The 12,359-nt window shown below is 34.2% G+C and overlaps 1 protein-coding gene across 3 annotated transcripts; it reads left to right on the top strand.

Annotated features, from left to right (window-relative positions):
• Window positions 1-1,139: 1,139 nt before the first annotated feature.
• On the top strand, window positions 1,140-11,794 carry LOC100651034 (lysosomal alpha-mannosidase). Of its 3 annotated transcripts, none has more exons than XM_012321347.3 (17): window positions 1,140-1,302; window positions 3,337-3,439; window positions 3,555-3,636; window positions 3,738-3,923; window positions 4,119-4,324; window positions 4,424-4,560; window positions 5,624-5,757; window positions 6,911-7,124; window positions 7,632-7,828; window positions 8,004-8,200; window positions 9,042-9,238; window positions 9,746-9,959; window positions 10,031-10,148; window positions 10,283-10,559; window positions 10,764-11,009; window positions 11,111-11,260; window positions 11,424-11,794. In XM_012321347.3, the coding sequence occupies exons 1-17, from the start codon at window positions 1,195-1,197 to the stop codon at window positions 11,652-11,654; spliced, it is 2,997 nt and encodes a 998-aa protein (XP_012176737.2). In that variant the 5' UTR covers window positions 1,140-1,194; the 3' UTR covers window positions 11,655-11,794. The 3 variants fall into 3 exon arrangements, with proteins under 3 accessions (XP_012176737.2, XP_012176736.2, XP_048261064.1); XM_012321346.3 differs by lacking the exon at window positions 5,624-5,757 and adding an exon at window positions 5,891-6,024 and having other exon boundaries at window positions 1,141-1,302; XM_048405107.1 differs by lacking the exons at window positions 1,140-1,302; window positions 3,555-3,636; window positions 5,624-5,757 and adding an exon at window positions 5,891-6,024.
• Window positions 11,795-12,359: the final 565 nt, after the last annotated feature.

The following is a 12,359-nucleotide window of genomic DNA, read 5'->3' as shown; positions in this document are numbered from 1 at the left end:
GAGTTGAAAAATCCGTGGTACCAATATTAAGACTTGAAATAATATATTGTACAGCAAGACACTTTATTATATATTATATATGTATTATATATATATTATATAGATATATTATATTTATGTTTATCTTTATCCTCGTGGATTAGGCCTGTTGGGCGTTATTACATTAAATATTGTTAGATAACGAAACACGATATGATATGTATACGCGATGCGAATCTATAATTTTCAAACGAAGACACAAAACAGATATCAAGATATCGATCTTAATCGAACACGAAAATATCGTTCTTTAGCTAGTAAACACTTGAAGCATCCGCGAGTTTTAGATGATAGATTATTTCTACTTCATTTTTTTCATAGTAGCTATATACCATTATATATATGGGCTATATATTTATGGGCTATATACTATTCCTAGCTTTATACCATTCCTATATACCATTCCTATAAGACAACGTAGAATTAAAATATCCAACAACGGATACTAAATATGCCGCGTTATATTTACGGGTATAATGAAAGTATCGCGGTTTAAGAGGCTACGCGATTACAGAAAAATAATTGATAGATAATCGAAAAGAAAATTCTAGAAACTTGGAAATGTTCTTTTCAATCTAAAATTACGCGTATTTCGATATTTATGCACTGGTAGCACCACTCGTGGTACACTCATGCACCAGACAAGCAACTTATTGTACGAATCAAACAAGTACTTACGGTATTTGTACGCTTGAATGGTAAAAGAGATTTCTTCTTTCAATACTTGTTAAACACTAGCAACAAGTTTCCTTGCAACATTTCTATTACAATAAACGATTACATTGTACTTTCTTAACGTAATAAAGCATATAAAAATAGCACTTGAACGAATCTTTCGTTCCATGAATCGATCCGACTGCGAACAAAGTTTATTTTATATTACATTGATATAGAACTGTATTGCGCTCCTGCATCATTTATTTATTGCTATGTAAACGTAACACAGATAGTAGCTGGAAAAGCTGAGACTCGTTGGATATTTTCGTTGTTTTATATGTGTGCAGAAGCCGGTGAACGATCGGCAGTAGCAGACTATGTATCTCGTATGTTTGACGCAATCGCAGTAACGGCAGCGTAGAGAAAGGATATAAATAGAAGAAGAGTGAACGATTATTTCATTAGTTGTGACTGCAAGCAGCCAGCGACGTGTCGATCATGTCGTGGTCCGTATTTTTACTACTACTGATCTCGCTTTTGTTATTGTCCGTCCACAGCGATGCAGCTAGGATTCCGAGAACAGTTACCGAAACCTGCGGTTACGAGGTACACACGAAACGAATTCTTTATTTCAAGTTCTCTTCAAGTCGATAGAACAATGGTCTATTCGGTTTCTCAGTCTTCCTTTTCGAACGTTGAGAGAAATTTTATCTTACACCGTCTCGAACATGTATTAAAAGCATCGGTTGAATCTAGAGAAACGTACAAATACCTCATACTCGTATGTGTGCACTCGTTACACGTTCTTCCTGCAATATTATGATTAACTATGCGTATAACATCTACTGTATATTACCACATAGAGAATTAACCGGAGAAAGCGGATCCGTTCGAGTTTCAGGAACGTATACAACCGCGATAAAATAATTCTGCACGTGTCATACAAGAATATTTAAGAATCCTGTTAGATCGTGCTACATGCATGTTATTATCGTATTTGAAGAAATGATTATAAGTTTTCCTATCAGAACGTAACGTCTATGAAATTTTATAGCTTTTAATTTAAAACGTTTCGAGAAACCGATCGCAACGAACTGTCACGTTACTATCTCGTATTCTCAGTTTACGCTCAGCTTAAAAAATAAATATTATTCCCAGTGTAAGAACAAATAACAAACTGCCCCTCGAGCTGTTTAACGGGTACAGTGTATTTCTTCGCATAAGAATCGAACAACGTGAGGTTTTAATAAAAGAATTTTCTTAGAAACGAATAGCAGGAATGGAATAGCGTTGTTGTGTGCTTTTGTTATCGTTTATTTATGTATTAAAGAAGTATTAAAAGAGTATATTATGTACATTTTCCAAAATCAACTACCTCAGAAACGGTCAATTTTGGGATAAACGCACCTTCGAAATCCATAGATATTATGATAATGTAGAGGTTATTTATATATATGGCATTAATATTGTATTAATATTTGGCTGAAAACTGAAACTCTGTAGGTGGATGCTATGTCTTTTAATATGTTATATGCTCTGTTCAGTAATTTAATTATGTAAAAACAAAATATCAGACTATTGTTAGTTTTAGTTTTACAAATGGAAAAAGAGAATTTTCTGAATATTTTTATACCAACTATTCGAAAAAATTCGATCGGTTTTGATCGATCGATCAAAAATGATTTTACGAAATGTTGTATCTAAATTGAATATTTCCATTGATCGATGATAGTAGTCTTATCGAAGTTATTTGTTCCAATTGAAATCACTGAAATAAAATATTCTTTATCTAATACGATATACGTAAGTAGTTTATTATCGAATTATGCAAACACTTTGGAAGCTATTTATTAAACATATTGCCAGAAAAAATATACATAGGACGTTCGATAAGTTTCTTTTTTTCTGTTGATAGGAATGTTCTATGAACTGAAGTTAATCAGTGATATCGATCAATAGCAAACTGCGATATTGAAAGTCACGCTTATTTAAATAATACCGTGTAACTTTCCCTATTCAGTGCCATTATGTATATAGCGGCACCCAACAAATTCAATCATTTTTATCTGATAAATCTCTTCCGATAACTTGCTTAGAAAGTCGTTCTTATATGTGATAACACGTCGTTCATATTGTGGATCAGTTCGTTCTTCGACTTATCTCTACTGGATCAAATTGTTTGATCACCGCTATTCGGTGCTTATCTAAAATTTTGTATAATATTTTCTTTGGGATAAATCCTATTATATGACATAATTTAAAATAATTATACAAAAATATAATATAAAGTACAGTTGTCTACATTAATAAGAATAATCCAACATGTTGTAACGCATCAATTAGAAAATTATAAACATTGTAAAATTTAAGCTGTTTTTTGAAAAATTTACCGATGAAACACAGAGAATAACGTGGAACTAACACGTTATATTTAATCTTTAATTCTTTCCATTTTGTTAAAGATTTTCATTAAGGATTTAATACTTCAGAACGTATTTTATCGCGACATATCTCTGGATGGAAAGTTGAGGCAGTAGCAAACTTTCTATAGTTGAATAAGATTATTATTATTATATTGAGATATTGTTTAGAGAATAAGATGCAACGGTATAACATAATCCAGATTCTTGTTCGTTACAGGCGTGTCCTGTGGCAGATCCAAAGAAATTAAATATTCATCTGGTTGCTCATACTCATGACGACGTTGGTTGGTTGAAAACAGTCGATCAGTATTACTTTGGAAGTAAGTACTTTGAAAAGGATCAGCGCACCATCACGTTACGATTAATTATCGTTATAGAGTATTTATTAAACGAGCCATCGAATGTTATCTTTTTGTTTATTTTTCTTAAACAAAGGTAACTCAAGAACTCAGAAAGCAGGAGTACAGTATATTCTAGACAGCGTTATTCAAGCGTTGCTGGCTAATCCCGAAAGAAAGTAATTACCACAGTTTTACTACGTTAATTTGTTAAACGATAATTAATTACTGCATAAATTATTCGTCAATTATTGATAAATATTATTGTTAAATTTATCAGGTTTATTTATGTGGAGACTTCTTTCTTGTGGAAATGGTGGTTGCGTCAAAACGACAAGGTGAAAGAAGATGTGCGAAATTTAATCAATCAAGGCAGATTAGAGATTATCGGTGGTGGATGGAGCATGAACGACGAGGCAGTCACTCACTATCACTCCCTCGTCGACCAATATACTTGGGGTTTCAGGTAACTTGACTCAGGGTCTCAGGCGCTAATTTTTATTCCTCTTTTCGTAGTTTATACATACAAACGAAACGATTAAACAAGTCCCACGAAATTAGCGGCAAGACGAAGTGTCTTTCCGGCAAGTGCACCCCTTTTTACGTTACTCGGTTCGATTGCCATCGTTTTTAAATTCTGCAATTTTTCTAACCTGTCTAGACGTCTTAACGATACCTTTGGAAGATGTGCCACGCCACGTATAGGATGGCAGATAGATCCTTTCGGCCATTCCAGAGAACAAGCATCTTTATTCGCCCAACTGGGATTCGATGGGATGTTCTTCGGTCGTCTCGATTATCAAGACAAGAACAAACGACTCAAGGACAGGACGATGGAATTCATTTGGAAAGGAAGTCCAAATCTAGGTAACGACATCAATTAAAAATTTAGGAAACATACTTTTAGCGATAACACGTGTAATAGTCACTCGAAGACATAAATTCAACGCGTACGCTTTGTTACAGGAGCTCGTGCAGACTTGTTCACGGTTGCGTTGTACAACACGTATTCTCCACCACCTGGTTTTTGTTACGATATTTTGTGCAACGACGAACCAATAAACGATGATCCTAATAGTCCGGATTACAACGTCAAAGAGAGGGTACGTGTTATTTGTAGCGGTGTTTTCCAACCTTTTCCGAGTCGCGACTTCCTCTTTTAGCCATTTAAATAACCTGTAACCTCATCCACTTAGATTAACGCAGAAAATTAAGTGCAGAAAAACTTCAAACTGAGAAAGCTCTTTGGAAGTCGCGACCCGAAGATTGGGGATCCAGGATTTATAATTCATTTTCGAATCATTCTTTGTAAACTAACGCTTAAAGCCGAGTTCAAAGTAAAATTTAATCTATTTATGCGTTTCGTTGAGTTTGTTATTCGCATGCTTCCTATTATATCGTGGTGTTCGGTGTGCAAGGAATTGGGTTAAGTTGGGGTTAGGTTTTTTTCTATTCTATAGCTTCCATTCTATAGCTTTTATAGTTCCTAAGAAAATTACCTTCGTTGCTATAAAATAACGCAGCTTGCTTGCAAAAGCCTCTATTATTTATTTACTGATTATCGATAATCCTACGATACAAGTATCTATTGTCATTTCTTATGGCCCCTGATTATAGGCCACATCAAATATCTCCTTCGCGTTACTCAGAAATATGTGCGAATGAAAGAGGATTTCTGCTTATAAAAAGCCTATTTAAGATCGCTGTAAATAGCTTAAGAATACTATATAGGAAGTTGTACAAATTTTTATAACATTTATAACGTTGGTATATACATGTGAATTGTAAAAGTGACTTTGCCTGTTTAGAAATACAAATAATCAACGATGAACGATTTAAGATTCTTTTTTCTCATTTAAAAGAACAATTTGCAAGAAATGATTCGAAAATCCAGAAAACACGTACGTACATCGACCTTGTACTTCCTTCCTTCCTACTAACTCTGTCAAAATAAACTTCAGACTTTTAACATATATACGTTTCTTGTTACTAACAACGATGCTAAAGTTGTAATTTTAGCGAATTGCTTGTTCCGTCAATGTCCTTAAGGCATATTTCAGTAGCGTGTTATCGTTCGATCCGAGCTCGGTCTCTACGTTTCGATCATATTTCGAACGAAGAGCCTCGACTCGTTTTTAACTGATATCAGTGTCTCTTGTAAAACAGATCGATATATTTTTGCAATACGTGGCTCGCCAAGCTGAAGTATATCGTACAAATAACGTCGTATTAACAATGGGCGGAGATTTCACTTATCAGCAAGCGGAGATGTACTTCGCTAATATGGACAAACTAATAAGGTAGCTTTAAACTATTATTTTTGTTTCGCGTACACAAAGAGTATAGAAGGAAAAGGATAGGAAAGGTCTTATAATCCTAATCATTTTTAATGTATTATGTATTGGTAAGTAAAGTACATTGCGATATTAACAGGTCGAACAATTAGTGCGTTACGCGCATCGCCAAGCAACTTCCTACAACACTAATAACGTTATCTTTACGATGGGCGAAGATTTTAATTATCAACACGCTGAAATGTGGTTCACTAATTTGGATAGGTTGATCAGGTAAAATATAATCGATAACGTTCGACGCTTGCTTTGAAAATATTCTGTTATAATATATTTATATACTGGGTGTCCAAATAGATCGGGAGAAAATATATACTACGTATTAATCAGGTGAAATAGGTAAAGGAAGATAATGTAAACTTATGTCGAAGAATATTACGTCGAAGAATTATAAGAGTCGAAAGATTTCCGGGAGAGTCGTTCTTAAGACTCGTACAGAATCGCAGACAGACACAAATTTATTTAATGCTACGTATTTCTAAAATAGTTGGAATATTCGAAAGAATTTGACGATCGTTAGTTCGACGACTGCCTATATCCCTGCAGAAGGAAGAAATTTCGAACATTTGTTATAATCGGCAAAACAACCGATACAAATTTTTCAACATAAGTTTATGCGAACTTTTTTCCGTACATATTTCATGTACATACTAACGAGTTATGTATATCGTTTCGAATGATTGATTAGAGAAATTTGATGAAATAATTTAGAAATAACGAAATAAATTTTTCTAACAAAAATTTGACGAAATCAATTTGTTGAAATTAAACGTGTAACAAAAACGGTATTTCCTGATATTTCAAACTAATTTGAACATTGTGTGGTACATTAGCATCTTTCTCTTTATGTACCTCAAAAAATTAAACTTTGAAATTGCGTAATATTCATGGAACATCCTGATACATGTAATAGAAATTACGATTTACGATACATGATTTAAACAAGATATTTTACTGATCTTATTATTTTTCTTTACAAATGTGGATAAAATTATCGAGACCAGAATTAAGTAAATATCTGTTACGACAACCAAATGATTTTGATACTTTCAATATTTGCAACAGCGATATTCCATTACTTTTGCCGTTTCGTATTTCATAGATACGTAAAGGAAGAAAAAGGATCCGAAGTGAATATATTTTATTCGACGCCATCGTGTTATTTGAAAGCGGTACACGATGCAAAACTTCAGTGGTCGACGAAAAGCGATGACTTCTTCCCTTACGCTAGTGATCCGCATTCATATTGGACCGGTTACTTCTCCTCCAGACCGGCGATTAAATTCTTCGAAAGAATGGGAAACAATCTGTTGCAGGTAAAAATTGCATTCGTCTCAAAGGATTTGCAGTAATCTCGCATCGATGTTTTTGCACCCAATCGAGACTATCAAATCTTATTATACGAGTATGTAGAACGATTTTGCGAAGCCACGACATTTTCAAGATCTCGACGACTCTGATTGCAGAACCCACTCGTTCGTTACCTTCTCTTTAAATCGATATCAATTTCTGTTTTCGCGTGTCTTATCCTACTAATTCTTTTTTTTTTTTTTGTACGATTTCCGCGATAGAACAGCGTTGAACAGAGGACGAACCCACATTAACTTTCTACCAAATATTCATGCTATTCATGCTATTCGATCTAAGGTTCGTGAATTTTATTTACGTTAGCTGTGAGCCTAAATTCGTGGTACAAGTAAACTCAAGCATATTCTATGACTCGTAGCAAAACGAAACATCGAGAATAACGAAGTTGTGTTTGCAGGCTTCGTTTAGAAAGAAGTAGAATCTAAAAGCCTGTGAAAATTATGTTTCGATTCCAGATATCCAAACAGTTATCCGTATTGACAAGTTTGGAGGGTTACGAAAAGCAATTGGAACATTTTAGAGAAGCTATGGGTGTAATGCAACATCATGATGCCGTTACTGGAACCGAAAAACAACTAGTTGCTTACGATTATGCGCGTATATTGTACGATGGTATGCAACAAGGAACGAACATTGCTGCTGACGCCATAAGGTAACGCGTCTCTTTAAACGATTTTCACGTTTTCCATTTCTTTTTTTTTTTTTTTATTGTTATCTTACGTGAGTACGATATCCATCGTTTCTCGGGTTAAGCGTTTTCATTCAGAGAAATGTATAATTAAATTAAATAATTAAATATCCTTTTTCTATGATCGTTCATTCCACAGAAAATGGAGATCAAGCGGAAATTCAAATTTTGCACCAGAACGAATGCACACGTGCATGCAATTGAATATTAGTACGTGCTTGTACACAGAAGACAAAGACTTCGTCCTAGCAATTTACAATCCCTTGAGCCAGAAAGTGGTATCACCGATCCGTGTTCCCGTTCAGAATGGCGAATACAACGTCATCGATCTTACAGGTACGCGTTTTACAATATCAGGTTCGCCGGAAAGTCCTGTCCATCTTCTGACCCACAGAGTTCACAAACCATTACTACGTAATAACGATAAAGAATTATCTAAAACTTTCTCATAAACCCTTTTTTAGTAGGAGCTTCTTTATTGTATTGCTTTGGCTATCTGAAGAGCAGAGATTAGGAATCGAAATTGAAAACTTGTTAATTGCTAATTCGTTACTACTGATTAATTGAGTACTGTGAATTTAATATCGCCGGTTGACTACAATGTATTCCAAATGATCACTATCGATCGATCGACACTTGTCTAAGAGTTGTAAACACGGCGATATTATCATCTTCAAACAGTTTTTTCAAATACGAATTTTTCCAAATCTTCCGGCGATTATCTTTGTTCTTTGATAACCGCGCAGCAATCAAATTATTGGCTGCGTGTCATTAATTTTACGTGCAACGTGTCAAGGAATTGCTAAGTTATATAATTGCTGCGGGGTATCGATATTACGTATCAAAAATCTTTTCACGAAGAGAGATACAAATTAACTTTCATGCTACAACTGTAATATACTATTTTATTCGCTTGCAACGATATTATCGAACGCTATCATTATTATATCGTTATTTTAGTACAGTCACATTTAGCTTCTCATAAACCAGTAATATTTCGGTTACAGAAAATTAAAAGATTCGATATATACGTACTCGTTAATTTTTTGATAAATAAGGAACGCTAAAATTGGGTTACCTGCAGTTAATAAAACGTCCAACGTAATATTTATGATTTTAAATTGTTGCAATGAAAATTTGAAATTAAATGTTATATAATATTTCATTTTCTTTTAAGATGGAAACGAACTTACTTCGCAAATAGTTCCTATCCCTAATTCTGTACGTGAAATACCGGGAAGGAAAAGTACTTCAACGCACGAGCTCGTATTCCTTGCATCGTTACCACCTTTGGGCTATAAGACCTACACGGTCAAAAGAAGTTCAGAAAATATAAGTCCACAAGTGGCCACAGCAAACTCTATTGGTAACGAGGTATTGATTTATGAGAATTTACGAGACTGATATTTAAGTTATTTGCAACGAACGACGTATTAGTGAATCAAAGACTCAAAATGCATCTTCACATTTTTCAATCGTTTCATTATCACCGGTATTCTGGTACAGTGGGAGACGAAAGAATTTATAGAGTTGGTATATCGTAAAAATAAGATAAAAAATATTTTCTATATTGTCACATATATTCAAACATATGTAATTGTACAGATTGTACAGATTTCGTTCGAAGCCTATATTATCCACGCTCGGTAAATTGCAGACAGTTATCTGTCGATAAGGGAAGTCCCTGTAACGCTAATTATAACTCTTTCATTAAGTAATAGCACTATATGAATGTTTTTGTCTCTCGATGTATATCAAAGTTGCATTAACAATTTTTAAGGGAATTCCATTCGTTGATTAATCAAGACAGCACGTTGCATTTGAAACCATTTGATTCGTTCTAATAGAAATGATTATAAGATGGTAAATACTTTTGTTTAGTTTTATAACATATCCGTCGATGAGTATGGCCAGGTTGTGGTACAGTGGGAAAAACAAAAAGATATGGAACTGACTCAATCATTTCATTATTACGATGCAATGGTAGGAAATAACGAGGTATCTGTAAATAGATCTTCGGGCGCATACATATTCAGACCAAAGAACGCAACCGCTAGAAATTTCATGAAATCTGCTTCTTACGAAGTACACACAGGTAATGATTTGACAACAGATGCGTTGAAAGACTGAAATTTGATTGACAAATCGGATTCGTTTTCGTTATAGGTCCATTAGTGGAAGAAATTCATCAGTGTGTCACTGATTGGATATGTCAGGTAATCCGAGTTTATAGTGGAATGGAATACGTTGAATTTAACTGGCTCGTTGGACCAATACCTGTTAAGTAAGTAAATCGTAAATGTGCGAAGAGATATTGAAAAATATTCGGCATATCGGTTTGTTAGACCGGGAAAACATTATCCAGCATATGCTTTTTTAATTTCAAAAATACGTAATAACAATGGAATACGATTTTAGGGATAACATCGGCAAAGAGGTAGTAACGAGATATTACAGTAACTTAAATTCTTCCGGAGAATTTTATACCGACAGTAATGGTCGCGAAATGTTGAAACGGAAGAGAAATTACCGGCCAACGTGGAATCTGGAACTAGAAGAGCCAGTATCTGGCAATTATTATCCCGTTACCTCGAAAATTTCCTTGAAGGATGATGAGAAACTTCTCAAACTTAGCTTACTAACAGATCGTGCAGAAGGTGGAACTAGTATGAGGGATGGAGAAATCGAAATGATGGTAATATTAATTACTTCATATTTTAAAACAAGAAAATGCTAAGAAATTATTGTCCGTAGAATGTTATAGCGATATTCTATGCAAATACAAAATTCAAGCGTCGTATCGATACGTAGTACGTTGAAAACGTAGTCGTTACATATACGTGTTAACTAATATCTAAACTAATAAACATTTATGCATTTGCACGTGGATATGTCATAGATTCATAGAAGACTTTTAAAAGACGACGCATTCGGTGTAGGAGAAGCTCTCGATGAAATTGCATTTGGTGAAGGTTTGGTAGTCAGAGGTTCCCATTACATTATCGGAGGTAGCATACAAAATCTAGACGAACTTGCAGTGAAAGAGAAAACTCTGGCGCGTCAATTATTGCTTCGTCCATGGACCTTTATTCAATCTATCGAAAAAAGTTCTTCAGCACCCACGCCATATGTACCTAACTCCCAAGTAAGTATCATTCTATATCAGTATGCGACTAATACAGAGTTAAAAATTATATAGAATACATGCAAAGTCATTAACGATATTAAAATATCTTTTATTTCTAGGGTTCAGGTCTTGCCAAATCATTACCACAAAATGTCCAGATATTAACTTTGGAACCATGGAAAAACGGCTCTGTTTTACTGAGGTTGGAACACATTTTCGAATTAGGCGAAACTGCCAGATTATCGAAGCCTGTGGAAGTTAATATTCAGGTATTTACAAATTTTTACGCTTTTACGATCCTTTACGCTTACTTTTTATACACCCTGTGCATATTATTCGATTAGACGCGATATAGTGTCACTTATATATTAGTATACTCATATTGTCAGCGTGGTCAATTTATTCATATCCATTATCGGTTTGTTACAACAGGATCTATTTACAACTTTCACGATTGTATCCATCAAGGAGACTACATTAGGTGGTAATCAATGGATCAATGATGTGAATCGTTTAAAATGGGAACCCGAAACAAACGATGTTCTCCAAACGGAAGAACACTTTTCTCATCCTGTTGAAATTAAAGAAGGTGTGATAAATGTACTTTTACAACCATTTGAGATACGAACATTTATCGTTGAAATAGCACCACGGTATCTATAAGTTGAAAATTAACAATTTATTACCATTAAGCATTAAGAACATTTAAATCCGTTAAATGCAACGTATAATGCAATGGTGACCATGTAATTATAATTGTATTGGAAAAAAAATATAACAAATACAAATTTTTCATCTTTCAATTTATGTATATCTATCTCGAACAAGTTCCTGCCTCTTAAAACCAGAATTATTTTTATAACTAAACTTATTATATGACTTGTTCGCACGAACGAGTTATTTTTACCAAGATCAAAGACCTATCCCGTCCATACATGATGTTAATAGAGATTTAATTCTTTTATTTCAAGCGAATAGAATACATTATGCGACAAACCAGCAATAAAATCATTTGCACGATAGTTTGTTGGTATCCCTCGCTATTTACGGGTTTTCGATTGATAGTGTAAATAAAATTGAAATTACGTTATAAAGATAATGCATAGGGTTATTTTCATTTTCTAAGCCCTAAACGAATATCCTCGCTAGATTACTAAGCTATAGTTTCATCAGGAGCAGTTGGGTGATATTCCTTGCTGCATCCTTGCATCCGTAATATTGCGTTTAGCATCCGACTAATTGTCATAAACAATCATTCAGAAAATTAAGCTTTGGATAAAGAAATGTTTTCATTCATTTCCTTGCATAAAAAATGTGTTGTTATTTCTGTATTCACACCGTTCTGTGCCGAAAAACCTTTATTGCACT

The sequence above is a fragment of the Bombus terrestris genome, chromosome 4 (assembly GCF_910591885.1).
Source record: "Bombus terrestris chromosome 4, iyBomTerr1.2, whole genome shotgun sequence".
Taxonomy (NCBI): domain Eukaryota; kingdom Metazoa; phylum Arthropoda; class Insecta; order Hymenoptera; family Apidae; genus Bombus; species Bombus terrestris.
This window is presented reverse-complemented; position numbering and strand designations above follow the sequence as displayed.

Bases quoted from the DNA above. Each gene is read 5' to 3' on its own strand.
- LOC100651034 (XM_012321347.3), top strand. From the start codon at position 1,195: ATGTCGTGGTCCGTATTTTTACTACTACTGATCTCGCTTTTGTTATTG. The intron at 3,924-4,118 runs GTAACTTGACTC...TAACCTGTCTAG, and splicing joins CAATATACTTGGGGTTTCAG to ACGTCTTAACGATACCTTTG. The intron at 4,325-4,423 runs GTAACGACATCA...GCTTTGTTACAG, and splicing joins GAAAGGAAGTCCAAATCTAG to GAGCTCGTGCAGACTTGTTC.